The 13,154-nt window shown below is 43.0% G+C and overlaps 1 protein-coding gene across 4 annotated transcripts in view; it reads right to left on the minus strand.

The window, feature by feature from the left end:
* TOP2B (DNA topoisomerase II beta) overlaps positions 1–13,154 on the minus strand; it is a 185,583-nt gene that overhangs the window by 109,796 nt on the left and 62,633 nt on the right. For all 4 annotated transcript variants that reach the window (XM_070728138.1, XM_070728139.1, XM_070728140.1 and 1 more), the window contains 4 exons: positions 9,086–9,178; positions 3,759–3,873; positions 3,141–3,262; positions 498–646 (listed from right to left, as the gene is read on the minus strand). In XM_070728138.1, the coding sequence (XP_070584239.1) occupies positions 498–646; positions 3,141–3,262; positions 3,759–3,873; positions 9,086–9,178 (479 nt within the window). The remainder of the gene's footprint in view (positions 1–497; positions 647–3,140; positions 3,263–3,758; positions 3,874–9,085; positions 9,179–13,154) is intronic.

Here is a 13,154-nt window from a genome sequence, read left to right on the forward strand (position 1 = left end):
AATTGCCGACAACTATAATCCATAAGTGTAACATATTCTTGCTGATAATAAAAATGAAAGGAGACTACTATAGATCTATTTTGGTCTTATTTGCCCTCATCAGGCATACCCTTACTGGGACATGAACCTGGACCTCTGCCTTGTAAGGTGGTGGCCTTAGCCTCTAAAGCTGTATGCTCCTCCCATATACCAGGGTGACTCGACAAAAAATCACACATAACCCTTCCCTGGTAAAAGCTGATACATGAGGCAAGCCTGTAGCCTATAGGCTAAGACTACCACCTTAAAAGGCAGAGACCCAGGTTCAAATCCCAGTAAGGGTATGGCTACCTGATGAGGGCAAATAAGCCCGAAATAGATCTATAGAGCTGATTCCATGTTGCACTTCTGGACCAAGGAACTGAAATGTGGATTTCTTTCTAGTTGTCTTCCACAAGAACAATAACATACTTCCCAATTCTGCATTATTTAGATTTCTGTTTTGAACTACATTTTACCTTAACATGGTGAAGATGTAACGAGGACTTGCAGCATCCTTGCCACCATGAAGCCTAGTACCAAACTGACCAATAGGCTGTAGCAAGCTGACATTATTACTTCCAACAAAATTCTGAGCCAAATTGACAATTGTCATCATTAAAGCTTGCTAGAAGAAAATATTAAAGTTATGTTACTACCAAAAGGAAAAATACAATATTATGAGTCACTATAGAATAAATTGCTGAGAAAACTACTTAATGCTATAACTATGACAAGATTAGAAAAAAGAAGAAATGCCCCCTTAATTTTAAACAGACATTTATTATCAGGTTATAATTTTATATATTATTCATTTCAAATAAAATTGTTGACAATTATCATGGTTATGACCAATTTGGATTTCAATGAAGTTTTTTCTTTCTTTCAAGGTTACTATAGGCAATATTCCCTCTAATATTTTTTCGGTGTGTGCAGAAAAATATAGTGTTTGAGCAGCACATTTTAATGCCCGAGTACCTGATTTTTTTCACAGATGTCACCCAGATGGTTGAAGAAGGGCAAAAATAAATTTAAAAGATGAGTACATCTGAATAATGCTCAATAATGCTAAATGTAATTCATAAAATCATATACCACAATGTCTTTCCTGTTAATGACTACTTCACCTTCAACCACAGAAATACACGAGCATAAACTAAATGTAAACCACTCCAAACTCAACTGCAGAAAATATGACTTCAGCAACAGAGTAATAAATGCCTGGAATGTACTACCTGACTCTGTGATTTCTTTCCCAAACCCCAAAAACCTTAACCTTAGACTGTCTATAGTCGACCTTTTCTCATTTCTAAGAGGTATGTAAGGAGCGTGCATAAGTGCACTACTGTGCCTATCGTCCCTGTCCTACTGTCTTCTTTTATCGTTATTTTTTACTTGTTATGTTTATACAAACTACTACTACTATCCATACATGTTTGACAAATAAATAAATAAATACATACATACATACATATATACATACCATAAATAAATAAATAAATAAATAAATAAATAAATAACCTCATTAAGGAATTAAAAATTTGCTCCCTTCTACTTTTATTCAGAAACATATAAAGTGATCCCTTGCTTTTCACGGGTGTGTGTTCCAAGACCGCCCTTGAAAAACGAATTTCCGGGAAGTAGAGGAAAGTTATTTTTTATATATTTATTTGGACTTTAATCTCTCCCTATATTGTTAACAACCCACCGTTGCTGACCACTGAAAGAGACCAACTTCTCTCACCTACCGCGCAGGCTGAAGGAGGCTGCCACTGCAGTTCCCCGCCCCCCACCCCACCCCAGTGTTCCCCCGTCCCTACCCCGGCGTTCTTTTCCCTTTGAAAAAACCTGTGAAATAGCAAATCCGTGAAAAATGAATCACGAAGTCACGAGGGATTACTGTAGACAATATTTACAATCTACAGTTTCTAGGACATAAGCAATGTTTACATTCCAGTGTCCTGCAGCAAAATAACAAAGAATATTTTGGCACCTTAAAGACTTAACTAGTTATTGCTCATCTGTTGCCTATATCACCAAGCCCATCAAATCCCCCTGGGAGGAAGAAGGGAGAAGTGCCGGGGGATTTGGGGAGACAAACATATTACATATTACATTAGGTGTAGGCCATAATATTAGAAGGAAAATTAGATTTACAGTCTATTAATTTTTGTTTCTAAACCTGAAATTTGCCTAACACAGAATAAAAAAGGCTGACTTTCCATTCATTTGCAGACCTCAGGAGCTAGTAGCTGGAACTAAAGGATATTGAAGGGAAGGAATTAAAGCACACAAAAGAAAAGGAACTACAGAGAACAAGGTTGTAGATGTCAAATGCCATGTTAACCGCAGAGCCCCCCCTCAATGCCACAACATACACACAAAGTAACCTCAGGGGGAAAATGGCTTACAAATTTTGGCAGCTGCAGTTACTGATGCAAATAGTCCACATTTCAAATCTGCAACATTTCCCAATTTTCAAATAGTGTGGGGTATTTTGCTTTTTTTTTTTAAAGAAGAAAACAAATCATCCCAATCATATTAAAAATGCAAGTATGGCTATCATTTTGTTTTGAAAAACAAGTACCCAGCAGAGTTAATCAGTTCCTCTTGTCTGTTGCAAATTGCTGATAATCTCATAGAACTGCAACAGTTTGCAACCAACGTTCTGAATCGCGCCTGGAACAAATGCAGGATTCGGGCCTTCTGGCTGGCCAGCTCCATACTCAGAAGAGGAAGCGAGCAGGGAAAATGCTCCATGTGTTCTGTAAACTTCGGATTTAAAACATCTGAACTGAGAAGCCTGTCGTCCCTGAATTCTACCCCATCGCGTCCCCCCCCCACCTTGATATATAAATCCCGAACACAGCTTAGCACGTGCGGCTTTGCACGAGATGAGAGAGACTATTGCTGGAGTTTGATTAGACTCAAGACTGCGTGGCACTTGGAAAGTGCTGTGCAGAAGTTTGTTGTGTGTGCGGCTGCGCACTCACGCAGCTTAGAGGGAACAGTGACTACTGGTGAAGCAAAAGATCTAACTTCAAATTCACCTACCTTGCTTTACAAAATTATTCTTCCAAAATAATCAAGGTAAAATGATGTTTTTTTATTTCTATACCTACCTCTCCATGGTGATAAGCAGACATTTCTGCCACAGAACCAGCCAACTGAGCAACTTTAACTTCACGTTTATCGTTTCTCTTACAGCAAGTAAACAAAACTTTACGTTGCCCTGGTTTAAAGCCTTCATTAAAACAAAAAGTGAAAAAAATTCCAAATTGTACTCTTTCAAAATAATATTAATATAAGTGATACTTAATTAAACTGCAAATTCAATCTGAATATCTAAGTAAATTTATGTGTCGAATATAGCAAACATTATCTAGTAAATATAAGGAATTGTATATTTATGCATTTAATTTCCTGATACATACCATAATGAAGTTAGCAAATTTAAGGGTAGTTTTATTACAACTTCATTTGTAAAGAAGATGGTAAAATGAAGGTTGGTAAAAAGAGGACAAACATTGCTGGGGGTAATATGTTAATACTGTCAACTACTTAGAGGCACTGCTGTTACTATTATTAAAGCAACTGAGCTTCTTCTAGATGGAAGGCAATGAAATGAAACAATGAAAAAAGAACAGAAAAAATGCCAACAACAGTATTCTGTATTCCAGTATAAATCACATATTCAAATCACAAAAAGAAGATACTATACATCATAAAAGTGCACTCACCATCAACAAGAGATGGGATGGATCGCTCATTATCTGAGTTGGAAAAGAGAATCAGCTCCTTGTTGATAAAGTCATTATAAGTGAGATGCTTTGTTGCAGTCCCATACAGAAATTGCTAAAATAAATAACAGTTATTATTACAGTGGTACCACTATTTAAGAACTTAATTTGTTCCGTGACCAGGTTTTTAAGTAGAAAAGTTTGTAAGTAGAAGCAATTTTTCCCATAGGAATCAATGTAAAAGCTAATAATGTGTGCAAACCCATTAGGAAAGAAATATAAGCTTGGAATTTGGGTGGGAGGAGGAGGAAGAAGAGGAGGAGGACAGTTGCTGCCGAAGGAAGAAGGTGAGGTGAGGGGAATAAAAAAAATCCAAAACTTTAAGGCTTAAAAAAAAAAGACGGACTCTGAGGTGGTGAGGAAGAGCACGCACTTCCCATACACCCGGTGCGAGGCTGCCTCCCATACACTGAGCCAGAGAGAGAAACCCAGGCAGGCGAGAGGGGGGAACCTCCCGCCCCTTTCACCGAAAGCTGGCTGCTGCTGCTGCTACCTGCTTCCTCTTCCTTCCCATGCTGAAGGGCTCCCCTCTCCTCTCACTCATTCGCCTTTCCTTCACTGTGGTGACTCCTCGGTTTGGCTGAAGCCCAGTTGATCTGGCCGAAGTGCCCCCTTTTGCCTTTCTGTGCCCAAACTCTCCAGGAGGCAACCTTGCACCGGGTGTGGGGGAGGCAGCGCAAAGGAGTCACCACAGCAAAGTGGTTTATTCCCGCTCCAAGCGCCCAGAGAAAGTTAAATGCTTCATTCACTCTGGACTGCCAAAGCCTCTGTAAGCGCCACCAAAAGACTCCTCTAGCAGCCCAGAAAAGCCCGAGATGGCTGGGATTAAAGGGGGAATGGCAGGAAACTGACTGGGCCTTCGTGCCGCTCTCAAATTTCCTGGGAAATTTTTCCGGGCTCAGGTTCTTAAGTAGAAAATGGTTCTTAAGAAGAGTCAAAAAAATCTTGAACACTTTTCTTATCTAGAAAAGTTCTTAAGTAGAGGCGTTCTTAGGTAGAGGTATCACTGTACTTTGTAACAAATAACATCATTTGTTATTTCTCTTTAACATTCCAGTATTATTCATTTATTTATTTATTTGATTTCTATGCTGCCTCTCTCCGAAGACTCGGCTTACAACATACAAAAAACAAGAAGTTACAATGAAAATCAATCCAATTAAATTAAAAATTGCATAATTATTTAAAATTCCTAGCTATATTAAAATCAATCGCATCCGTTCATACAACAACCATACAATCATTCGTTGACCTGGGACCAAGATCTAATCGGCCCAAGCCTGGCGACATAAATGAGTCTTAAGACTCTTATGAAAGGCGAGGACGATGGGGGCAGTATGAATCTCTGGGAGGAGCTGGTTCCTAAGGGCTGGGCCCCCAAAGAGAAGGTCCCTAGGTCCCACCAAGCGGGAGCTGGAGAAGGCCGACTCTGTGGGACCTAATCAGTCACTGGGATTCATGTGGCTGGAGGCGGTCTCACAGGTAATCTGGTCCAATGCCATGTAGGGCTTTATAGGTCATAACCAACACTTTGAATTGAGTCTGGAAACCAATTGGCAGCCAATGAAGACCATGGAGTGTTGTAGAGAGACGGGCATGCCTGGGCAGGCACATGACCTCTCACATGGCTGCGTTCTGCACAATTTGCAGTTTTCAAACACTCATCCCATGTAGAGAGCATTGCAGTAGTTGAACCTCGAGGTGATAAGAGCATGAATGATTGTAAACAAAGACTTCCTGTCCAAATAGGACCGCATCTGTGCACAAGGTGAACCTGGGCAAAAGCCCCCCTTACCACAGCCGAAAGATTGTGTTCTAGGGTCAGCTGTGGATCGAGGATGCCCAAGTTGTGGACCCTCTCTGAGGAGGCCCAAGCTCCCCCCCCCCCAGGGTAATGGACAGACAGATGGAAGTGTCCTTGGGAGGTAGAACACACAACCACTTCATCTTGTTGGGGTTGAGCTTGAGCCGGTTAGCACCCATCCAGATCCTAACAGCCTCCAGACACCAGCACATCACTTTCATTGCTTCACTGATTGGACACAGGGTGGAGATGTATAGCTGAGTATAATTAGCATACTGATGGTAACTCTCCCCGTGCCCTCAGATGATCTCACCCAGCAGTTTCATGTAGATATTAAACAGCATGGAGGACCGACCCCTGAGGAACCTCACAAGGGAGGGATCTAGGAGTCGACCTTTGATCCCCTGTTAACACCAACTGCGACCGACCGGAGAGGTAGAAGGTGAACATCGTAAAACGGTGCCTTCCACTTCCAACCCTTCCAGCCAGGGTTGATGGTACTGAAAGCTGCTGAGAGGTCAAGAAGTACCAGGATAGAGGATAAACCCCTATCCTGGGTCTACCAGAGATCATCCATCAGTGCGACCAAAGCAGTAGCTGGGCTGACTGTTGAGGGCCCAGATAATCGGCTTCATCCAAGGACTGTTCGAGCTGGAGTGACCTTCATCCAAGGACTGTTCGAGCTGGAGTGACCTTCTCGACAATCTTCTCATAAAGGGAAGGTTGGAGACCAGACGATAGTTATTATATACAGCTATTAAATATATATTTTCATATAACAACAAAAACTATTTATTATTATTATTAGTATTAGTATTATTAGTATTAGTATTAGTATTAATACTACTACTACTACCACTACTATTGCAACCAAGCTCTGAGAATACCAAGGATCCCTTGTTCCAACCCTGAGCTACAAATATTCTCCTTTACTGATAACAAGAACAATAGAACAACCCTGAGCTACAAATATTCTCTTTTACTGATAACAAGAACAAATGGCTTGTCCATGACCATAAACAATGGGCCAAGATTCTGTTCAAGATGAACTGGGAGAGCCATGTTGACAAGGTTAGCCAATGAACAGTCATAGCAACTAAGTCAGCCAATTGGAGCTAAACACATCTGAATCTGTTCAGAGAAGTCGAAACTGAAGTTAGAAGGCTGGGTGCTCTTGTCTGCTCTGATTTTTGAACTAGAAGCTGCATGTATTTTACATTGAAGAAGAACTCTGCTACTGGTATTGTAAATATATATACAGTAATACCTCATGATACGAACTTAATTGGTGCAAGGAGGAGGTTCGTAAGACGAAAGGTTCGTAAGACGAAACATTGTTTCCCATAGGAAACAATGTAAAGTCAATTAATCCGTGCAACCAAAAAAACCCCCCGCAAAAAAACGGCGTTCGGCGACTGCTGGGAAGCCGCGCGGCTGTTTTAAAAGGTCACAGCCGGGCTGGGGGGCTTCCCAGCACCCCCCCAACCCCGAACCCGGAAGTTCGGCAAACGTTCGGGGTTCGGGGGGGTGCTGGGAAGCCCCCCAGCCCGGCTGTGACCTTTTAAAACAGCCACGCGGCTTCCCAGCTGTCTCCCGAAGTCGAATGCCAAACCCGAACTTCCGCGTTCGGAGACAGCTGGGAAGCCGCGCGGCTGTTTTAAAAGGTCACAGCCGGCCTGGGGGGCTTCCCAGCACCCCCCCAAACCCCGAACCCGGAAGTTCGGCAAAGGTTCGGGGTTCAGGGGGGTGCTGGGAAGCCCCCCAGGCCGGCTGTCACCTTTTAAAACAGCCGCGCAGCTTCCCAGCTGTCTCCCGAAGCCGAACGCCAAACCCGAACTTCCGCGTTCGGCGTTCGGAGGCAGCTGGGAAGCCGCGCGGCTGTTTTAAAATGTCACAGCCGGCCTGGGGGGCTTCCCAGCTCCCCCCCGAACCCTGAACTCGGAAGTTCGGCAAAAGTTCGGGGTTCGAGGGGGTGCTGGGAAGCCCCCCAGGCCGGCTGTGACATTTTAAAACAGCCGCTCGGCTTCCCAGCTGTCTCCGAACGCCGAACACGGAAGTTCGGGTTTGGCGTTCGGCTTCGGGAGACAGCTGGGAAGCCGCGCGGCTGTTTTAAAATGTAACAGCCGGCCTGGGGGGGTTTTCCAGCACCCCCCCCAAACCCCGAACCCGGAAGTTCGGCAAAAGTTCGGGGTTCGGGGGGGTGCTGGGAAGCCCCCCAGCCCGGCTGTGACCTTTTAAAACAGCCGCGCGGCTTCCCAGCTGTCTCCCGAAGCCGAACGCCAAACCCGAACTTCCACGTTCGGTGTTCGGAGACAGCTGGGAAGCCGCGCAGCTGTTTTAAAAGGTCACAGCCGGGCTGGGGGGCTTCCCAGCAACCTCCCGAACCGAACCCAGGGTTCAGAAAAATTTTGTCTCTTCTTATGAACTTTTTTCGAGTTACGAACTGGCGTTCGGGAGGCTGCTGGGAAGCCCCGCCGCCCGGCTGTCACCTTTTAAAACAGCCACGCGGCTTCCCAGCAGTCTCCGAACGCCGGTTCGTAACTCGAAAAAAGTTCGTAAGAAGAGGCAAAATTTTTCTGAACCCCGGGTTTGTATCACGACTTGTTCGTAAGACGAGGGGTTCGTATCTTGAGGTACCACTGTATTACTATATTTGTAAAAAATAAAATAAATCCTGCGGCATCAGTTTGCCTATGTGTGCTTTCTGGATTTAATTTTCTGCAACAACTCTGATATTTACGGGACCGCCTCTTGCCACATACCTCCCAGAGACCAATAAGAGCACACAGAGTTGGCCTCCTCCGGGTCCGTTTGATGAAGCAACGCAGCTAAGCGGGACCTCAGGGGAAGGCCTTCTCTGTGGTCACCCCGGCTCTATGGAACCAACTACCCCCCAATGTCCCACCCTACTGGTCTTCCATAAGGCCACAAAGACCTGACTATGCCGGCAGGCCTGGGGGGCCATGAATTAACAACGGACAGGGTCGCATTGTATGAATGGAATGTATATATGTATGAGATTATGACTGCTTTTAATAAATGGGTTTCTTTTAATACGGGGTTTTATAGTTATAGATTATATTCAACTTCTTTTTATTGTTTTGTATCTTTTTGTATTTATATTTATATTATTATTGTAGGCCGCCCTGAATCCTTCGGGATTAGGCAGCATAAAAGTCGAATGAATGAATGAATGAATGAATGAATGAATGAATGAATGAATGAATGAATGAATGAATGAATGAATGAATGAATGAATGAATAAGGCTGCATTGGGCAGGAGATGAATCTATCATTTTCAGGATTTGCACATCATTATGAACCACCAAGTATGGGCTTGCAGAAAGTTCAAAGGTAACAGGTCGTGGTAATGAAGAAAAACTGAGGTCTGTCTCTGAGGAAATTCTCAGACCTTCACCCCCTCTGAACTCCAAAGTGCAAGGATACTACTATACTATATTACCTCTGGTAATCCATGCAACCGACGTTGTCTTCTATCTTCCATGAAATTTGTCAACCATTCTTTTCTGTCATCAATTTTTTTCTTACTGAAGGCCTACAAAAATATAACATAGACTGCTTATGACCATAAAATAGATTAGAGTGGCTATGAACACCAGTTTTTAATCAAGGTCCAACAAAGACATAAACTAAAAAAATAGCTTATAGATATAAGCTACATACTGAATGACTAGAGATCAGAAAATATTGTGTATGTATTCCGTGCTACATTCTAAAATATGTAACAGAGGCTAATAGATGGCGCATTTCTTTTAGAAAAAAAGCCCTAATTTGAAGGCAATTTAATATCCTGTTTATGATTTGTGCACTTAAAACATGTGGTAATTATTTAAATTACATTTTATACTTTATTAATGTTTATAGTTTATTTTTATTCCTAAATAAAGGAAAGAGAAAACGGTCTTTTATTTTATTCTCTTTTTTTTTCAAAGTAAAGACAAATAGTAAAAAGAAAACAGAAAAGGGACAAAAAAGGAAAAACATCTCTAAAAAACATTTTTAAATCTTGAGTCACAAAAAAATATTGTCCAATTATTGGCAAAGAATTAAGATTATAAAACTAAAATGGCAACATGTCTATGGAGATTCTCAGTCATTCACCTCATGGTTGTCCCTAAAGTCCTTTTTCAAGAGGCAACTGGACCAATCAGAGCTCAAGAAGCTTCTTAGATGAGAAGTAAAACATCTTCAAAGAAAAACAAGAAAGTTCAGTTGCCTCTTGAAAAAAAACATATTTGGAACTAGAATAATAACATTATTCTGCTGTGGAGAACAGTCTAAGTTCATTCATAGCAATCAATCTAATTACCTATATCAGTATTGAAATAAAGCTCGGAGGCTAAAGATGCAGCATTCTCCATTTTGAGGAGACACTTGTTCGGCAGGCTGAGGCAAAGAGGCAGTCCCGGAAACAGTGAAATCTAGGGGTTAGGCAGGGGACAGAATGAATCTGCCCTCAGTGTGGAAGGGATTGCCACTCTCATATTGGCCTAGATACTGTTCTAGAAATGCTTTCCAGAGCCATAGTCTTTCAAGACTGAAGGTTGCCAATGAATCCAATGAATTGAAATAACCTTCATTTAGTAGGATCCAACTTTTATTTAGATTTAAAACACTTAAATCTAAAAATAAGGACATAATTTATGAACAAGTGTAATAATGAAATTAATAAATTTGAAAACTATTATCATAGACAAAGTTCTTGTTCTTCCTTTCCTATTCATAAGATCAACATATGTGATGTTCATCATAATAAACCCGCAAAATCCTATGCTCACAGGCATTGTGTGGAAGGGGGAAAAAAGCACGGACGTCACTCCAGTCCCTTCAGCGCAGAACAAATGGAAGGGCAATTCCTTTCCCCTCCCCCCTCATCCTCAGTGCAGAAGGAAAAGAAGGGCAATTTCTTCCCCCTCCCCCCTCATCCTCAGTGCAGAAGGAAAGGAAGGGCAATTTCTTCCCCCTTCCCCCTCAGTACAGAAGGAAAGGAAGGGCAATTTCTTTCCCCTTTTCCCCTCATCCTCAGCGCAGAAGGAAAGGAAGGGCAATTCCTTTCCCTTCCCCCCTCACCCAACCCGAGCATGTCCTTTCTGGCATGTAGCCCTGCAGCTCGATTCGCTCAGTTTGGCTGGGTGCATTTACTTCACTGGCGCTGAGGCCGCCGCCATTTTAGAAATGGCGGTTAAGGAGGGTTCTTCCGGGTGCATCAACAGGGCGGGTTGGAGACCTGGGTCTCCAGTGTCCCACTCGGTGCACTCGAGGTTTTCTAAGCCAGAGTCTCGACTCTTAGTCTAGCAGTCCCCGAAAGCTCTGCTGGGTGGGAAAGGGCACTTTCTGCCGCAGTAGGGAAGGGAGAACCAGAGTCCCCACTGGTGGAAACGGGGAAGGCTTGTCTTGTCTTGTACTCCAGTTTGTGGCTGTTTCTCACTCTCTTTGAAGATCGTCTGCCACCACCGGAATACAGGAAAGCTGCTACCGCTGCTGCTGACTGTTGAGAGAATTTGGTCTCTCAGTAGTTAGCAGCAGCCTTCCCGTAGTCTGGTGGCGGCGGCTTCTTGCGCAGTTTGGTAAGAATGGCGGCGGCAGCAGCTCTTTCTCTGTAGCTTTGGCAGCTGCTCTGGCAGCCAGCCCCCAAACTGCATGAAAAGCCACCACCGGACAATGGGAAGCTGCTGCTGCAGCTGCTGACCACCACTCAACTACCCCCTGCAACATTCAGTATATAAGATGCACCCAGTTTTTGACACACTTTTTTGTGGTGAAAAGCTGCGTCTTATACACTGAAAAATACAGTAGATGTAGCATTCTCTTTGTCTGAACAAAGCAATGATTTAAAGACTCAAAATGATTGGCATTCACTCTCATTTTATAAAAAGAAAATAAAAGGAAAAGGAAAGGATCAAGGTGGGCAGGTAAGAGAACATTAAACAGAAGGCCAAGATGAAGCCTCTACTGTCATCTTCTTGGTAATGAATCCTGAATAAAAGCACTGCACGGCTTAAAACCTTAACAACAACAACAACAGAGTTGGAAGGGACCTTAGAGGATTTATAGCAAAAAACAATGCCAAAACATGGGCGCATCTGCAGCTCTGTGCGCAATTTTGCTACCTGAACAGGTGCAGTAGCATAATTGCACTGGACTCTGCTATCACTCAGAGACACGGGGGCAAACACATCACCATTCCACCCTAGCAGCCCACCTCTGGGGAGAAGATTCATTTGTGGTGCATCCTTACCACTAGGATCAAAGTTTTATATTTGTGAATGTGAGTGGTGCCTTTCGCAAGTAAACATTTCAACTTCCAGAAATGAGTTTAATCCATTAAAAGAATCATGTGGGTCTATTGGTTACCTATTTTTAATCTGTCAACCCAGGTAGCCTCCATATCTCCCCCCCCCCCCCCCATAATGCCTTTGGAGTCCATGGAGTTTGTGGTCTGTGCATTCCTGATTTCTAACCAACCTTGGTTGTGGGGAAGTTGCCCCCCCTCCATTTTAAGCCTTTGTTCCCAATTCCCTTTGAAGTTTTCGCTCCAGAGGATTTGAGTCTCAGGGAGTTGGCCAGCTGCCTAGAAGCACTTGCCGCACCTCCCTGGCATTTGAGACTTTCCTGCTTGGGGTGTGGGATACTGCATTTAAAAGAAGCAGGAAGAGTAGAGTAGAGTAGAGTAGAATTTTATTGGCCAAGTGTAATTGGACACACAAGGAATTTGTCTTGGTGCATATGCTCTCAGTGTACATATATACCTTCTCTGTCAATCAGACCTGATGGACTATGTGCCTACATCCTAAAAAAGCTCTTTACACTCATAGCTGAACTACTAAGCATAATTTTTGAAAAATCCTACAGGACCAGTTCCCTACCAAACCTATGGTCACTAGCCACGGTCATCCCCATTTTCCAAAAGGGAGATCTTAATCTAGTAGAAAACTACAGACCACTCTCTCTATGTTGCATCACATTCAAACTCATGGAATCAATCATAAACCAATCTATTACCCTCCACCTAGAAACTAACAACCTACTTTCAAACAAACAATTCAGTTTCAGGAAAAAAATATCATGCAATCTACAACTACTACACTGCAAAAACATATGGCCCTTAAAACTTGACCAGGGAAAAACAATATACACAATTTATATAGATTTCTACAAAGAAGTCCGCTCAGAGTCCGTTTCTAAGCGAGCAGCACATAAACGCAATAAATAAATAAATAATACATAAATAAATAAAACCTTAGACTCAATGGTTCATAATAAATTACTTCTGAAACTAAAATCCTATGGCAGTGATGGCAAACCTATGGCACAGGTGCCACAGGTGGCACGCAGAGCCATATCTGCTGGCACGTGAGTCATTATCCTAGCTGAGCTCCAATGTGCATGTGCATGTGCGAGCCAGTCAGTGGATTTTTGGCTTGCCCAAAGGCTCTTGGAGGGCATTTTTGGCTTCCAGAGAGTCTCCTGGGGGTGGAGGGCACTTTTGCTCCTGGAGCCTGAGAAAGGCA

Source organism: Erythrolamprus reginae, chromosome Z, assembly GCF_031021105.1.
Source record: "Erythrolamprus reginae isolate rEryReg1 chromosome Z, rEryReg1.hap1, whole genome shotgun sequence".
Classification (NCBI taxonomy): domain Eukaryota; kingdom Metazoa; phylum Chordata; class Lepidosauria; order Squamata; family Dipsadidae; genus Erythrolamprus; species Erythrolamprus reginae.